Raw genomic sequence first — 18921 nt, 5'->3', positions numbered from 1 at the left:
AATACTGCAAACTTGCTTAGGGCCTATCTGTCTGCGCCATCTTGCTGAGGAGACGCCAATACAGGGGACGCAGATTCGGGTGCCTTGTGAGAATTTGTCTGCAAGTGTGTTACCCACCTCTACCATCCTTCCTATTGGCCAACGTGCAATCATTGGAGAATAAATTGGATAAGCTCCGTTTGAGCTCCGTTCGAGACTATCCTACGAACGGGACATTAAAAACTGTAATATCTTATTTTTCACCAAGTCGTGGCTGAACGAAGACATGTATAATATACAGTTGGCTGGGTTTTCCGTGCATCGGCAAGACAGAACAGCTACCTCCGGTAAGACGAGGGGTGGTGGTCTGTGTCTATTTGTCAATAACAGCTGATGTGCTAAATCTAAGTGTCAAGGTTTTGCTCGCCTGAGGTAGAGTACCTCATGATAAGCTATAGACCATACTATTTACCAAGATAGTTTTAATCTATATTTTTTGTAGCTGTCTATTTACCACCACAAACTGATGCTGGCACTAAGACCGCACTCAACGAGCTGTATAAGGCCATAAGCAAACAAGAAAATGCTTATCAAGAGGCAGCGCTCCTAGTGGCCGGGGACTTTAAAGCAGTAAAACTTGAATCTGTTTTACATCATTTCTACCAGCATGTAGCATGCAACCAGAGGGGAAAAAACTCTAGACCACCTTTACTCCACACACAGAGACGCATACAAAGTTCTCCCTCGCCCTCCATTTGGCAAATCTGACCATAACTCTATCCTCTTGATTCCTGTTTACAAGCAAAAACTAAAGCAGGAAGTACCAGTCACTCGCTCAATACGGAAGTGGTCAGATGTCACACCATCATTAAGTTTGCTGATGACAACAGTGGTAGGCCTGATCACTGACAACGATGAGACAGGCTATAGGGAGGAGGTCAGAGACCTGACAATGTGGTGCCAGGACAAGAATCTCTCCCTCAATGTGAGCAAGACAAAGGAGCTGATTGTGGACAATAGGAAAAGGAGGGCCAAACAGGCCCCCATTAACATCGACGGGGCTGTAGTGGAGCGGGTCGATGGTTTCAAGATCCTTGGTGTCCACATCACCAATGAACTATCATAGTCCCCAGATCTCAAAAAGTTCTACAGCTGCACCATCAAGAGCATCCTGACCGGTTGCATCACCGCCTGTTTTACACTGCTGCTACTCGCTGTTATTGTCTATGCATATTCCCTTTACAAATGACCTTGACTAACTTGTACCCCCGCACATTGACTCGGTACCAGTAACCCCTGTATATAGCCTCGTTATTGTTATGTAATTTTCTTGTGATCATTTTCTTGTGATATTTTTTTTTTTTACTTTAGTTTATTTAGTAAATATTTTCTTAACTCTATTTCTTGAACTGCTTTGTTGGTTAAGGGCTTGTAAGTAAGCGTTTCACGGTAAGGTCTACACCTGTTGTATTTGGAGCATGTGACAAATACAATTTAATTTGATTTGATGATGCAAATGCTAAGCTGTAGGACTGTTTTTCTAGCACAGACTGGAATATGTTCTGGGATTCATCTGATAGCATTGAGGAGTACACCACATCAGTCACCTGCTTCAGTGCATCGATGACGTCCTCCCCACAGTGACCGTATGTACATACCCCAACGAGAAGCCATGGATTACAGGCAACATCCACACAAAGCTACAGGGTAGAGCTAGCACTTTCAAGGAACGGCATTCTAACCCGGACACTTAGAAGAAATCCTGCTATGCACTCCAATGAACCAACAAAGAGGGCAAAGCGCCAGTACAGGACTAAGATTGAATCCTACTACACCGGCTCTGACGCACGTCGGATGTGGCAGCGCTTGCAAACTATTATGAACTACAAAGGGAAGCCAGTCCGTGAGCTGCCCAGTGATATGAGCCTACCACATGAGCTAAATTACTTCTATGTGCGCTTCGAGGCAAGCAACACTGAAGCATGCATGACAGCACCAACTGTTCTGGATGACTGTGTGATCACGCTCTCTGTTGCCGATGTGAGTAAGACCTTTAAACAGGTCAACATTCACAAGGCTGCAGGGCCAGATGGATTACCAGGACATGTACTCAGAGCATGTGCTGACCAACTGGCAAGTGTCTTCACTGATATTTTCAACCTATTCCTGAGTCTGTAATACCTACATCTTTCAAGCAGACCACCAAGAACACCAAGGTACCCTGCCTAAATGACTACCAACCCGTAACACTCACGTCTGTAGCCATGGAGTGCTTTGAAAGGCTGGTCATGACACACATCAACACCATCCTCCCAGAAACCCTAGACCAAGTCCAATTTGCATACCGCCCCAACAGATCCACAGATGACGCAATCTCTATTGCACTCCACACTGCGCTTTTCACCTGGACAAAAATAACATCTACATGAGAATGCTGTTCTTTGACTACAGCTCAGAGTTCAACACCATAGTGCCCTCAAAGCTCATCACCAAGCAAGTACCCTGGGACTAAACACCTCCCTCTGCAACTGGATTTGACATCCTGATGGACCACCTCCAGGGGGAAAGGGTATGCAACAACACATCTGCCACACTGATCCTCAACACGGGGGCCATAAGGGGTGCATGCTTAGTCTCCTTCTGTACTCCCTGTTCACCCACGACTGCGTGGCCAAGCACGATTCCAACACCATCATTAAGTTTGGCGACAACAAAACAGTGGCAGGCCTGATCACCGACAACGATGAGACAGCCTATAGTGAGAAGGTCAGAGACCTGGCAGTGTTGTGCCAGGATAATAACCTCTCCCTCAACATGGTCAACTCAAAGGAGATGATTGTGGACTACAGGAAAAGAAGGACCGAGCACGCCCCCATTCTCATCGACGGGGCTGTTGTTGAGCAGCTTGAGAGCTTCAAGTTCCTTGTTGTCCCCATCACCAACAAACTATCATGGCCCAAACACACCAAGACAGTCGTCAGGAGTGCCTCAGGATGCCTCAGGAGACGGGTCCTTTGGCACGGGTCCTCCTTTGGCACGGGTCCTCCATTCCTCAAAAAGTTCTACTGTTGCACCATTGAGAGTATCCTGACGGCTTGTATCCCCACCTAGTATGGCAACTACTCGGCAACAGTTAATCAAATGGCTATCCGGAATATATGCATTGATCCCCCCTTTTTTTACGCTGCTGCTACTCACTGTTTATTAGCTATGCATAGTCACTTTATGTACACCCTACCTACATGTACATATTACCTCAATTACCTCGACTAACCTGTACACCTGCACATTAACTCAGTACGTGTACCCTGTGTATATAGCCTCGGTATTGTTATTTTATTGTGTTACTTATTTCCACACTTTGGGTTTTGGTAGAAAAGTCACTGCCAAGAAATGCTTATGTTAGCATTTTTGGACTAAAAACATTATTTTATACATCAGACTATTACAACAGGAATAAAATGTTCAATGTGTTTTCTTAAGCATCCTTTTGTGTGCTTATTATTTAACCATAGATTATTATTATTATTATTATTATTATTATTCATTTATATATATATATATATATATATATATATATATATATAAATAAAATATTGCTAAATAAATAAATATGTATATTTATTTATTTATTTATATTAAAACATTTTACCCCGTTTTCTCCCCAGTTCAATATGTTTTCTTAAGCATCCTTTTATGTGCTTATTATTTACCCATAGATTATTATTATTATTCATTTTTATATATATATATATATAAAAATAAAATATTAATAAATAAATATGTATATTTATTTATTTATTTTTTATTTTTTTACCCCGTTTTCTCCACAATTTCGTGGTATCCAATTGGTAGCTACAGTTTTGTCTCATCACTGCAACTTCCGCACGGATTCGGGACAGGCGAAAGGTCGAGAGCCGCGCGTCCTCCGGAACACAACCCAACCAAGCCGCACTGCTTCTTGACACAATGCCCACTTAACCCGGAAGCCAGCCGCACCAATGTGTCAGAGGAAACACCATGCACCTGGCGACCATGTCAGCATGCACTGCGCCTGGCCCACCACAGGAGTCGCTAGTGCACGATGGGACAAGGACATCCCTGCTGGCCAAACCCTCCCCTATCCCGGACGACGCTGGGCCAATTGTGCGCCACCCCATGGGTCTCCCGGTCGCGGCCGGCTGCGACAGAGCCTGGACTCGAACCCAGAATCTAGTGGCACACGGTAATTGGCCTCAGACCACTGCACCACTCGGGAGGCCCAACCATTGATATGTTCTGGGTTAGGGCTGGGCCTGTCATTACATTTTGTCGGCCAGTGATTGTTTTGCAAATAACTGCTTGTCTCATGATAATTGACCATTAATTAACATAAACACGTTTAGCATCTCGTGGCTTTATCACACAGCCTACACAATGCTGATGCAGACCGTTGGAACATCTACATTCTAATAAATCAATTTAATATAGCCCACACCATCCAAATAGATCCACATTTTTTTTATACAAGTCTAAAGAAACATGATATGAAGAAAATGTAGCCTATTTCAGAAGAATAGAATATTCCCAGATGATCTTATGTTAGGCCCTGATCTGGCTATGCCATATGGCTGTGGGCTACACTAATTCATTTAGCAGATTTGCTTAGAATTCTATGGCATTATTTTCTATTATTTTATAATATGAAGAATACAACTGAACATAGCTGAATAAAATAGAAAGGATATTTTCTCCAAACGATTTCCGAGGGAGTGCACACATGCTATTCTGTGTTGAGCAGTTAATAAAGAAACAGGTCCTCCTATATGCTTAACTTATAGTTATTTATGTAACTTTATTTGTGACACAAAAGTTAGGCTATATGTTTTGATTTTTAATACATTCTAAGGCTACATTATGCGACATTAATGATGATTTGAAAAAAGTTGCATGAAAGGCATGGGCTCTGCTCTGTTTCTTGCGCAGGCTGCACACACGTCATCAGTTTCTCATTCCTCATTCACAATTTGACAAGCACTTGATAATTTTCTCATTCATCACACTATTCGTAATTTAATCTGGTCTTTACATATAGCCTATGGGTGGAATTAGTTTTGATTTAGAATAGCCCACAAAAAAAACGTAATCCGCAGCCTGCACTCGAATAGCAAATGGAGGTTACATGTGGTTACGTTTTTAATATGCAAGCATAGGCAGCGCGTCCATAAGGCTACGGGAAGCTTTTCCTAAAGGAAATGTAATTAAATTGTTAAAATTATATAGCCTAATTAGCCCACTCCTGTCTATACAGAAATAAATACAATAATTCAAACATAGGCTACTAAAGCATGATTTGGCCACAGAGGATCATTAGCTGTTTACATTTTTTTATTTATTGTGGATTGTTTTAAATCGGCGTTTCCCAAACTCGGTCCTCGGGACCCCAAGGGGCGCACATTTTCGTTTTTACCCTAACACTACACAGCTGATTCAAATTATCAAAGCTTGATGATTAGTTGGATCAGCTGTGTAGTACTAGGGCAAAAACCAAAACATGCAAACAGTTGGGAAAAGCAAATTGTTATTGCTGTAAAGAGAAGACAATGAAAAGACTAATCTCTCTTTTAGTTATACAAATTCTCAACTTAATTGAACAAACAACAGTATAGCCCATCTTACTGGCATATTCACTTTTTATCATTGTTGGGTCAGTGCTATGTAAAAGTTTGTTTTTGGACAATAATTTCCTCATCCAGTTTAGATGGATGTCATATGCTATTTGTGTTTCCCCTTCTCGTCGGCCTATTATATGGACAACGTAATTTTTATTGATATGTTTTTCATTGTCAGCAGAGAAGGCTAACCTGTAATTTGCCGTAGTAAAAAGATTCTGCTAATGTCTCCAGTCATATAAAGTGTAGTAGAATTGCATGACATTTGCTTATAAAAGGCCACATTTTTACTATGCAAAGAAAGAAGAAATGTATCTGATATAGCCTAGGCCTACTATACACGCTCAGCCATGCTTTTTTGCAAACAGTGATTGAGTTATATTATTTGCCAAAATTATTTATTTTTATTTTTATTTAACTAGGCAAGTCAGTTAAGAACAAATTCGTATTTACAATGGCGGCCTACCCCGGCCAAATCCTCTCTTAACCCGGCCAAACCGCGCCACCCAATGGGACTCCCGATCACAGCCGGTTGTGATACAGCCCGGGATCGAACCAGGGTCTATCGACTGCTGCGCCACTCGGGAGCCTAAATTGTGACTATCCAATCTACTCATCACATTATGAATAGTAGGCTATCTTACATAAGTCTGCAAATGAGATGATGCATGGAATGCTTTATTATAAAGGCGCATTTTTATGGTGAAAATTAGCTTCCCAAAACTTGAAACTCACGTGCCGCCTATGTATGCCAGGTTGTAAAGCGGATTAATGTTCTTAATTTTAAGAATTAGTAGCAGGAGAAAGCTGGGATCCTCTTTTAAATAGCGGCCAGTCAAAACTCTGATTTCACATGCAATTGCACAATGACTGGGTTTATAAGAACATGTTTCACTAGGCTCTTTAGGCTATGGGCTCTCTAACCTGGCTATGGGCTCTCTCACTAGGCTATGGGCTCTCTAGCCTGTTCCAGGGGTCCTAGGCCTATAGGCTACATTTGGAGTTATTTGGTCACTTTAGTTGTGATACAAACCTTATCAAAACATATAGGCCTATCGGCTAGGCTACATGAGGTGTCTGACTATGATTTGAAAAAGTTGCAAAAAAAGGCATGTGCTGTTTCTTGCCTTCCTGCATATGCTGGGCATCATTCACAAGTGGTAATATCGTCACCCATCAGACTATTCTTAATTTAATCTTGTCTTTACATGTATTAAATAATATATGTGTGAAATTAGTTTTGATTTAGAATGGACCCTTATCATGTACCTGTCAGAAAAAGGGCAGGGGGAAAAAAGACATGTCATCTATGCACTTAAACAGCGAATGGAGGACGTTTTTCCTGCGGTTCATTTTCATAACAGCTAGGTAGGCTATACTCCTGTTGTAAAGTCTAGCAACGTGATTAATATAAGGAAAGTTCAGAAATAAATATAGTAGGCCTAGCCTATAGAAAGCTGATGGGATCATCATCTTTTTAATAGAGGCCATGAAAACTGTTTTCTCACGTAATTGCATAGCCTATAGACATTTTGCACAACATGAACTCATTGGCTCTCATGAAGTGTTTGATTTGATTTTCTATTGGATTTGCGTTGATGTCAGAGCAATTAGAGGGACAATCGCTAATTACCAGGCCAAAAATGTGTCACATAAATATGTGTATGTGACCAATAAAATTAGATTTGATAACGACCAGGCCATTAGTGATTGGCAGTTAGCAAGTTTGGTAGGCTACTATTCACCATCAGCAGCATCAGTGCATAGTTTTGGAGAAGCCTAGTTACCATGACTAAATGGTCACATGGAATTTGACTAACAGCTATATTCTAGGGGCTATTTTGAGACCTTAAGGAGGATCAGGTACTGCTGGAATGTTTACCAATGTCATGTCCATCTTTTTGTGAGAAATTACACTGGTCACTCAAAACAGTAAAAAAAGTAAATAGCCAACACTTTAGATGAGGCCACACAAAAATGACGAAAAAATACCCAATGATTAGTAAATGGATTATACGGACCAATATTAAACATCTTATGAATCATTATTAAATACTTTAAAAGTAGTTTATAAATGTGTGAATAACTAGGTTACTAGGTTAATAACTAGGTTAATCCATTATAAATGCTTTATTATGTGGAGTTACTATGAAGCGCTACCTAAACTTCTGATAAGGCAGAAAACAGTGTGGCTAATTAGGTTAACTAACTAAGTGTTACCTAAGTGTAAAAAACATTTTAGCTTCATGCCAAATACATGCTAAATATTCTGGTAAAAACAGACAGAAAAAGACTGAGCTGAGAAGAAATGTCAGCTACAGAAGAACTAGATCAAGTGCCCCTAAAGCATTTCAAAGACAACAAATAATATTTCCACCCTGGTCTGACTCGATCGAACTTCCCCTGTCTGTGAGTCACAATATTACACTGCACGACAAACTGAAGATGAACAGAAACAGACAGCTCACAATATATCACTCTCCAGTCCAGTCAGAGGGATAAAGCTATAGATAGAGCCGCAAACTAGTCATGCCACCCCATATAGTGGTCTCTAGATAGAACACACAATCATGCTTTCACCCTGTCCAAGCAGTCTTGGTAACAATATTTTATTGTCTTCGATCCAAGAATAGAAATATTACCTGATATAACTCAATCTGTCGTAACATCAGACAATGCAGTGTGTGTGTGTGTGTGTGTGTGTGTGTGTGTGTGTGTGTGTGTGTGTGTGTGTGTGTGTGTGTGTGTGTGTGTGTGTGTGTGTGTGTGTGTGTGTGTTCTCCCTGTCTCACAAAAGCAGTATGTATCACCCCACATAACAACCTATACATAGGCCACACATTATTGTTTTCCGCTACCTCAAGCCATTATTACACAGGCCCCAAGATATTGTATTTCCATGGTCGAAGCAATCTATAGATGGACCAATGGTATTGTGTTACCTGGACTAAGCAATCTATACAGTAGATAGATGAATGGTATTGTATGTCAGTGGTACATAAACTTCCGGTTTGGAGCGAGCAGTCGCACCACGCTTCGCTCCACAGGTAATATTCCACTTCGCTACATTACAACGGCTTGATTTGTTTGATCTGAGCAATTCTTCTTAGCTAGCTACATAGCCGTCTTTGTATCAAAGATAATTGTGTAGTTTAGAGTAACTGAGTAATTATCGAGGCTAGCTATCTTCGTCCTCCTAACGTAGTCAACACTGCTAGCTGCTAGCTAGCTAGTCATCACTGTTAGCTAGCCAACTTCTACCGACTAGCAGCACCGCAGAAACTATTACATTACAACGCAACGACTTGATTAGTGTGGTGTTAGTGTTAGTTAGCCAGCTACATAGTTGTCTGTGCTGTCTCTGTATCTAAGATAATTGTGTAGTTTGAGTTTGAGTATTATCGAGGTGTGCTAGCCAGCCGCGACGCGGCGCCAGACTTACTCAACACACCTAGTCATCATTAACCCACTGCCAGATAGCCATCCGTTACCGACTAGCAGCGCTGTAGTTACTAATACTTCACAACGGAACGATTTGACTAGTGCAGTGTTACCTAGCTAGCTACCTAGTTGTCTTTGTCATAGCTTGATAATTGTTAATTGATAATTGTTAGCTAGCCAGCCATCGAGGTTAGCTAGCCAGCTATTTCCGTCCCCCGCGACGCCATTTTTCCTAACCTAGCCAACTATTACCGACGAGCAGCATTGTTGAAACTAAATACACTACAAGGAACGTCTTGATTAGTGTTATGTTAGCTAGCTAGCTACAAAGTTGCTTTGTATCATGACAAGGTGTAGTACTGAAACTACCGAGGTTACCTAGCCAGCTACACGTTCAAAGTCAACAACGCAGCCACTGCTAGCTAGCCTACTCCACCAGCCAGCAGTACTGTATAATTTTAGTCAATAACATTTTTGCAACGTAAGCTTAACTTCCTGAACATTCGAGACGTGTAGTCCACTTGTCACTCCAATCTCATTTGCATTAGCGTAGCCTCTTCTGTAGCTTGTCTACTATGTGTCTGCCTATCCCTGTTCTCTCTCCTCTGCACAGGCCATACAAACGCTCCACACCGCGTGGCCGCTGCCGCTCTAACCTGGTGGTCCCAGCGCGCACGACCCACGTGGAGTTCCAGGTCTCCGGCAGCCTCTGGAACTGCCGGTCTGCGGCCAACAAGGCTGAGTTCATCTCAGCCTATGCTACCCTCCAGTCCCTAGACTTCCTGGCGCTGACGGAAACATGGATCACCACAGATAACACTGCTACTCCTACTGCTCTCTCCTCGTCTGACTACGTGTTCTCGCATACCCCTAGAGCATCGAGCCAGCGGGGTGGTGGCACTGGAATCCTCATCTCTCCCAAGTGGACATTCTCTCTTTCTCCCCTGACCCATCTGTCTATCTCCTCATTTGAATTCCATGCTGTCACAGTTACCAGCCCTTTCAAGCTTAACATCCTTATCATTTATCGCCCTCCAGGTTCCCTTGGAGAGTTCATCAATGAGCTTGACGCCTTGATAAGTTCCTTTCCTGAGGATGGCTCACCTCTCACAGTTCTGGGTGACTTTAACCTCCCCACGTCTACCTTCGACTCATTCCTCTCTGCCTCCTTCTTTCCACTCCTCTCCTCTTTCGACCTCACCCTCTCACCTTCCCCCCCTACTCACAAGGCAGGCAATACGCTTGACCTCATCTTTACTAGATGCTGTTCTTCCACTAATCTCATTGCAACTCCCCTCCAAGTCTCCGACCACTACCTTGTATCCTTTTCCCTCTCGCTCTCATCCAACACTTCTCACTCTCCCCCTACTCGGATGGTATTGCGCCGTCCCAACCTTCGCTCTCTCTCTCCCGCTACTCTCTCCTCTTCCATCCTATCATCTCTTCCCTCTGCTCAAACCTTCTCCCACCTATCTCCTGATTCTGCCTCCTCAACCCTCCTCTCCTCCCTCTCTGCATCCTTTGATTTCCTCTGTCCCCTATCCTCCAGGCCGGCTCGGTCCTCCCCTCCTGCTCCGTGGCTCGACGACTCACTGCGAGCTCACAGAACAGGGCTCCGGGCAGCCGAGCGGAAATGGAGGAAAACTCGCCTCCCTGCGGACCTGGCATCCTTTCACTCCCTCCTCTCTACATTTTCCTCTTCTGTCTCTGCTGCTAAAGCCACTTTCTACCACTCTAAACTCCAAGCATCTGCCTCTAACCCTAGGAAGCTCTTTGCTACCTTCTCCTCCCTCCTGAATCCTCCTCCCCCTCCCCCCCCCCCCTCCTCCCTCTCTGCGGATGACTTCGTCAACCATTTTGAAAAGAAGGTTGACGACATCCGATCCTCGTTTGCTAAGTCAAACGACACTGCTGGTCCTGCTCACACTGCCCTACCCTGTGCTTTGACCTCTTTCTCCCCTCTCTCTCCAGATGAAATCTCGCGTCTTGTGACGGCCGGCCGCCCAACAACCTGCCCACTTGACCCTATCCCCTCCTCTCTTCTCCAGACCATTTCCGGAGACCTTCTCCCCTACCTCACCTCGCTCATCAACGCATCCTTGACCGCTGGCTACGTCCCTTCCGTCTTCAAGAGAGCGAGAGTTGCACCCCTTCTGAAAAAACCTACACTCGATCCCTCCGATGTCAACAACTACAGGCCAGTATCCCTTCTTTCCTTTCTCTCCAAAACTCTTGAACGCGCCGTGCTTGGCCAGCTCTCTTGCTATCTCTCTCAGAATGACCTTCTTGATCCTAATCAGTCAGGTTTCAAGACTGGGCATTCAACTGAGACTGCTCTTCTCTGTGTCACGGAGGCTCTCCGCACTGCTAAAGCTAACTCTCTCTCCTCTGCTCTCATCCTTCTAGACCTATCTGCTGCCTTTGATACCGTGAACCATCAGATCCTCCTCTCCACCCTCTCCGAGCTGGGCATCTCCGGCACCGCGCACGCTTGGATTGCGTCCTACCTGACAGGTCGCTCCTACCAGGTGGCGTGGCGAGAATCTGTCTCCGCACCACGTGCTCTCACCACTGGTGTCCCCCAGGGCTCTGTTCTTGGCCCACTCCTATTCTCGCTATACACCAAGTCACTTGGCTCTGTCATATCCTCACATGGTCTCTCATATCATTGCTATGCAGATGACACACAATTAATCTTCTCCTTTCCCCCTTCTGACAACCAGGTGGCGAATCGCATCTCTGCATGTCTGGCAGACATATCAGTGTGGATGACGGATCACCACCTCAAGCTGAACCTCGGCAAGACGGAGCTGCTCTTCCTCCCGGGGAAGGACTGCCCGTTCCATGATCTCGCCATCACGGTTGACAACTCCCTTGTGTCCTCCTCCCAGAGTGCTAAGAACCTTGGCGTGACCCTGGACAACACCCTGTCGTTCTCCACCAACATCAAGGCGGTGACCCGATCCTGTAGGTTCATGCTCTACAACATTCGCAGAGTACGACCCTGCCTCACACAGGAAGCGGCGCAGGTCCTAATCCAGGCACTTGTCATCTCCCGTCTGGATTACTGCAACTCGCTGTTGGCTGGGCTCCCTGCCTGTGCCATTAAACCCCTACAACTCATCCAGAACGCCGCAGCCCGTCTGGTGTTCAACCTTCCCAAGTTCTCTCACGTCACCCCGCTCCTCCGCTCTCTCCACTGGCTTCCAGTCGAAGCTCGCATCCGCTACAAGACCATGGTGCTTGCCTACGGAGCTGTGAGGGGAACGGCACCTCCGTACCTTCAGGCTCTGATCAGGCCCTACACCCAAACAAGGGCACTCCGTTCATCCACCTCTGGCCTGCTCGCCTCCCTACCTCTGAGGAAGCACAGTTCCCGCTCAGCCCAGTCAAAACTGTTCGCTGCTCTGGCACCCCAATGGTGGAACAAGCTCCCTCACGACGCCAGGACAGCGGAGTCAATCACCACCTTCCGGAGACACCTGAAACCCCACCTCTTCAAGGAATACCTGGGATAGGATAAAGTAATCCTTCTAACCCCCCCCTTAAAAGATTTAGATGCACTATTGTAAAGTGGTTGTTCCACTGGATATTATAGGTGAATGCACCAATTTGTAAGTCGCTCTGGATAAGAGCGTCTGCTAAATGACTAAAATGTAAATGTAAAAAATGGTACAAGCAATAATGACCAGCCATTACTGTGTTCTCTCATTCCAGGCCTTAGTTAGTATATGCATGTAAATATACTTTTAGCCTTCTTGGCTTGCAACCCTGTCCACCTTTCTTCCCACCAAACATACACGAACCACACCCCCAAAACACATACATACAGCTATACCTTCTTGTCGAGGTTGTTGAGGTGTGTGTGGTCAGTCTTGGCAGTAGCGTACACTCCGTCCAGGTCAGTGACCCCGCGGTTAAACTCCTCGACCGTACTGTCCGGTAATGGTAAGGGAGCCTCCTCCGCATCAATGTCTGTTTCCACAGCAACCACCGACTTCTCCGCTCCTGTTAACTCACGGGCTGAAAGAACAAACACATCAACATATTATTAAAGAAATGCCTCATCACCACGTCATGTTAAATAGTTGCCAGAGAAGGAGGGCCAATGGAATAATATACTTTGTTGTTAGAAAGAAAGTTGCTACACCAAAAGATGAGGGAGGACAAAAGAAGAGTGGCAGGATGAGATGCGCTTCATTATGGTGTTCTCCTGTGGTTCTCCTGTTCTTCCAGCTCACAATTAACTCTCCAGATAATCCCACTGGCAGAGCTCAGAGACTCCTGTGGTTTATACCAGTGGAACAGACAGAGAACAGGGGATCAGCTCACGTGTGTGTATGTGTGTGTGTGTGTGTGTGTGTGTGTGTGCGTGTGTGTGCGTGTGTGTGCGTGTGTGTGTGTGTGTGTGTGTGTGTGTGTGTGTGTGTGTGTGTGTGTGTGTGTGTGTGTGTGTGTGTGTGTGTGTGTGTGTGTGTGTGTGTGTGTGTGTATGTCAGTGTTAATTCCGTCAACAAAAATTGTGATAAACATTTTTCAAACACATATTTTTCAGTGGCAATTGACGAGACTATAACGGACTAAATAGACCTAGAAAAAACTATAACTAAACAAAAATTATTTTTCATTTCAGTTGACTAAAACGAGACGAGACAACTATCTCAGTGACTAAATTCTGACTACCAAGTGGACTGGACAAGAGTTTTTGGAGAGATTGAAAGCTTTTCAGTGATGAGCACAATTAATATTAGCAGGACAGACGGGCAGCTTTACAAAATTAAAGTTTAATAGTAAAACAACAGTCGATTTATGTTTTTCTCTCCCTTGAGTATAGAAAAGTAGGCTGTCATTTGAATTTGTAATCTCACTCAACCCTCCCACTTTCCTCACTGCATTTCATAGCCAAGTTCTGTAGCCAACGTAGCGAAGCCTTCCAATTTTCCTCAGAGAAAACAGCTTGATTCTTGCCCTTACCATTCAAAAGATATGACCCATAACACCAGCGCCTCATTCTACCGTGCATTGGAAGGCCATATTTTATATTCAAATCAAATTGTATTGGTCACAAGCACGTGTTTGCAGATGCTATTGCAGGTGTAGCAAAATGCTTGCGTTTCTAGCTCCGACAGTGCAGTAATATCTAACAAGTAATAAATTATCTAACAATTTCACAACATATACCCAATACACAAATCTGGGTATAAGAAAATATAAATATAAATATATGGACAAGCAATGTCAGAGCGGCATAGACTAAGATACAGTAGAATAGAATAGAATACAGTATATACACATATGAGATGAGCAATGCAAAATATGTAAACATTATTAAAGTGACTAGTGTTCCATTTATTAAAGTGGCCAGTGATTTCAAGTCTATGTATATAGGCAGCAGCCTCTAATGTGCTAGTGATAGCTATTTAACAGTCTGATAGCCTTGAGATAGAAGCTGTTTTTTAGTCTCTCGGTCCCAGCTTTGATGCACCTTCTGGATGATAGTGGGGTGAACAGACATCGGGTGCTGTAGGTGTCCTGGAGGGCAGATAGGTTGCCCCCGGGGATGCGTTGGGCAAACCGCACCAATCTCTGGAGAGCCCTGCGGTTGTGGGTGGTGCAGTTGCCGTACTAGGCGGTGATACAGGCCGACAGGAGGCTCTCAATTGTGCATCTGTAAAAGTTTGTGAGGGTTTTAGGTGCCAAGCTACATTTCTTAAGTCTCCTGAAGCTCTTGCGCCTTCTTCACTACACTGTCTGTGTGGGTGGACCATTTCAGTTTGTCAATGATGTGTACGCTGAGGAACTTGAAGCTTTCCACCATCTCCACTGCGGTCCCGCAGATGTGGATAGGGGGGTGCTCCATCTGCTGTTTCCTTAAGTCCACAATCATCTCCTTTGTTTTGTTGATGTTGAGTGAGCGGTTATTTTCCTGGCACCACACTCCCAGAGCCCTCACCTCCTCCCTGTAGGCTGTCTTGTCATTGTTGGTAATCAACCCTACTACTGTTGTGTCATCTGCAAACTTGATGATTGAGTTGGAGGCGTACGTGGCCACACAGTCATGGGTGGACAGGGAATAGAGGGGGATGAGCATGCACCCTTGTGGGGCCCCAGTGTTGAGGATCATTGAAGTGGAGATGTAGTTTCCTACCCTCACCACCTGGGGGCGGCCTGTCAGGAAGTCCAGGATCTAGTTGCACAGGGCGGGGTTCAGACCCAGGGCCTTGTGCTTAATGATGAGCTTGGAGGGTACTATGTTGTTGAATGCTGAGCTATAGTCAATGAACAGCATTCTTACATAGGTATTCCTCTTCTCCAGATGGGATAGGGCAGTGTGCAGGGAGATGGTGATTGCATCGTCTGTGGATCTATTGGGGCGGTAAGCAGATTGAAGTGGGTCTAGGGTGACAGGTAAGGTAGAGGTGATATGATCCTTGACTAGTCTCTCAAAGCACTTCATGATGACAGAAGTGAGTGCTATGGGGCGATAGTAATTTTGTTCAGTTACCTTTGCTTTATTGGGTACAGGAACAATGGCCATCTTGAAGCATGTGGGGACAGCAGACTGGGATAGGGAGAGATTGAATATGTCCGTAAACACATAGGCCAGCTGATCTGTGCTTGCTCTGACGATGTGTCTAGGGATGTCGTCTGGGCCGGCAGCCTTGCGAGGGTTAACACGCTTAAATGTCTTTCTTACGGCGGCCACGGAGAAGGAGAGCCCACAGTCCTTGGTAGCGGCCCATGTCGGTGGCGCTGTGTTATCTTCAAAGTGGGCGAGGAAGGTGTTTAGCTTGCTTGGAAGCAAGACGTCGGTGTCCGCGACATGGCTGGTTTTCCTTTTATAGTCCGTGATTGTCTGTAGACCCCGCCACATACGTCTCGTGTCTGAGCCGTTGAATTGCGACTCTACTTTGACTCTATACTGACGTTTTGCCTGTTTGATTGCCTTGCGGAGGGAATAACTACACTGTTTGTATTCGGCCATGTTCCCAGTCACCTTGCCATGGTTAAATGCGGTGGTTCACGCTTTAAGTTTTTGCGCGAATGCTGCCATTTATCCACGGTTTCTGGTTAGAGTAGGTTTTAATAGTCACAGTGTGTACAATATCTCCTATACACTTCCTGATAAACTCAGTCACTGTATCAGTGTAATCATCAATGTTATTATCGGAGGCTACCCGGAACATATCCCAGTCCACGTGATCAAAACAATCTTGAAGTGTGGATTCCTATTGATCAGACCAGCGTTGAATAGTCCTTAGCACGGGTACTTCCTGTTTGAGTTTAAGCCTATAGGAAGGGAGGAGCAAAATGGTGTTGTGTTCAGATTTGCTGAAACGAGGGCAGGGGAGGGCCTTGTAGGCATCCCAGAAGTTGGAGTAGCAGTGGTCGAGTGTTTTAGCAGCATGAGTACTACAGTCAACGTGTTGATAGAACTTCGGCAGCCTTTTTATCAAATTTGCTTTGTTAAAATCCCCAGCTACAATGAACATGGCCTCAGGATATGTGGTTTCCAGTGGTATCAGCTTGAGGGGGGGATATACACGGCTGTGACTATAACTGAAGAGAATGGGAGATAATAAGGTCAGCATTTGATCATGAGGTATTCTAGGTCAGGTGAACAAAACAACTTGAGTTCTTGTATGTTTTCACAATCACACCATGAGTCGTTAATCATGAAATATACACCCCACCTGTCACGTCATGACCATAGTAAGATGTTATTTTCTATGGTAGAGTAGGTCAGGGCGTGACAGGGGGTGTTTTTCTATGTTTTGTATTTCTATGTTCAGATTCTAGTTTTATATTTCTATGTTGGGTTTGTTTGGGATGATCTCCAATTAGAGGCAGCTGGTCCTCGTTGTCTCTAATTGGAGATCATACTTAAGTAGGGTTTTTTTCCACCTGGGTTTGTGGGAGATTATCTTTGAGTAGTGTATTGTTTCACCTCTGCTTCACGGTTTGTTGTTATTGTCATTCAGTTTATTTATGTTTTGCATAGTTTCACAGTATAAATAAAATGTGGAACGACACACGCTGCACTTTGGTCCTTTGGTGGTGGGAGATTCTGTCACAGTTCTCGTAGGAATGAGCGGACCAAAGTGCAGCGTGTGTGTCGTTCCACATTTTATTTACTCTGTTAATTAACTTGGATGTGTGCTAGATAACCATCTGTCAAGGAAGAGCATTGCACAAAACTTTATCTCCAAAGTGAACCATAAAATTAGGTTTCTGGCAAGAACCTCCAAATATCTGGATAAGAATGCAATTGGGGCATTGGCAGGGCCTCTTGTTCAGTGCCACTTTGACTATGCATGCTCTTCCTGGTACAATAGTGCCCCCAATATAACAAAAAATAAATTGCAGGCATCTCAGAACAAATTTGTCAGGATTATTCTTAAACTTACATATCGTGACCATTCCCACTTTGAAAGCCTTAAATGGCTCAAAGTGGAGGAGAAAGAGTCTCTCAGATAAAATTGTGTCTTGTACATAAGATCAGTGGCGACCCATCATTCAGGTGGGGCAGAGCACCCCCTGTTTTGCATGGTATTTTGGCATTAATATATGTCACATATCAGATTGCAAACAATGTAAAATATATATATATACAGTGGATTGCAAAAGTATTCACCCCCCTTGGCATTTTTCCTATTTTGTTGCCTTACAACCTGGAGTTAAAATAGATTTTTGGGGGGTTTGTATAATTTGATTTACACAACATGCCTACCACTTTGAAGATGTAAAATATTTTTTATTGTGAAACAAACAAGAAATAAGACAAAAAATATAGAAAATTGAGCATGCATAACTATTTACCCACCCAAAGTCAATTCTTTGTAGAGCCACCTTTTGCAGCAGTTACAGCTGCAAGTCTCTTGGGGTATGTCTCTATAAGCTTGGCACGTCTAGCCACTGGGATTTTGCCCATTCTTCAAGGCCAAACTGCTCCAGCTCCTTCAAGTAGGATGGGTTCCGCTGGTGTACAGCAATCTTTAAGTCATACCACAGATTCTCAATTGGATTGAGGTCTGGGCTTTGACTAGGCCATTTCAAGACATTTAAATGTTTCCCCATAAACCAGTCGAGTGTTGCTTTAGCAGTATGCTTAGGGCCATTGTACTGCTGGAAGGTGAACCTCCGTCCCAGTCTCAAATATCTGGAAGACTGAAACAGGTTTCCCTCAAGAATTTCCCTGTATTTATCACCATCCATCATTCCTTCAATTCTGACCAGTTTCTCAGTCCCTGCAGATGAAAAACAACCCCAATGCATGATGCTGCCACCACCATGCTTCACTGTGGAGATGGTGTTCTCAGGGTGATGAGAGGTGCTGGATTTGAGCCAGACATAACGTTTTCCTTGATGGCCAAAAAGCTCAATTTTAGTCTGGTCTGACCAGAGTACCTTCCTCCATATGTTTGGGGAGTCTCCCAAATGCCTTTTGGCAAACACAAAGTGTTTGCTTATTTTTTTCTTTAAGCAATGGCTTTCTTTCTGGCCGCTCCTCTGTAAAGCCCATCTCTGTGGAGTGCACAGCTTAAAGTGGTCCTATGGACAGATACTCCAATCTCCACTGTGGAGCTTTGCAGCTCCTTCAGGGTTATCTTTGGTCTCTTTGTTGCCTCTTTGATTAATGCCCTCCTTGCCTGGTCTGTGAGTTTTGGTGGGCGACCCTCTGTTCGCAGGTGTGTTGTGGTGCCATATTCTTTCCATTCTGGAATAATGGATTTAATGGTGCTCCGTGGGATGTTGAAAGTTTCAGATATTTTTTTTAACCCAACCCTGATCTCTTCTTCTCCACAACTTTGTCCCTGACCTGTTTGGAGAGCTCCTTGGTCTTCATGGT

At 44.3% G+C, this 18921-nt stretch overlaps 1 protein-coding gene across 1 annotated transcript in view; it reads right to left on the bottom strand.

The window, feature by feature from the left end:
• Positions 1-18921, bottom strand: part of LOC106584141 (carboxyl-terminal PDZ ligand of neuronal nitric oxide synthase protein) — a 242746-nt gene that overhangs the window by 60501 nt on the left and 163324 nt on the right. The window contains exon 7 of the mRNA XM_014169057.3: positions 12910-13094. Coding sequence (XP_014024532.1) covers positions 12910-13094 — 185 coding nt within the window. The remainder of the gene's footprint in view (positions 1-12909; positions 13095-18921) is intronic.

This window comes from Salmo salar, chromosome 23, assembly GCF_965601325.2.
Source record: "Salmo salar chromosome 23, fSalSal1, whole genome shotgun sequence".
Lineage (NCBI taxonomy): Eukaryota > Metazoa > Chordata > Actinopteri > Salmoniformes > Salmonidae > Salmo > Salmo salar.
Note: the sequence above shows the minus strand (reverse complement) of the source record. Positions and strands in the feature narration are given on the sequence as shown.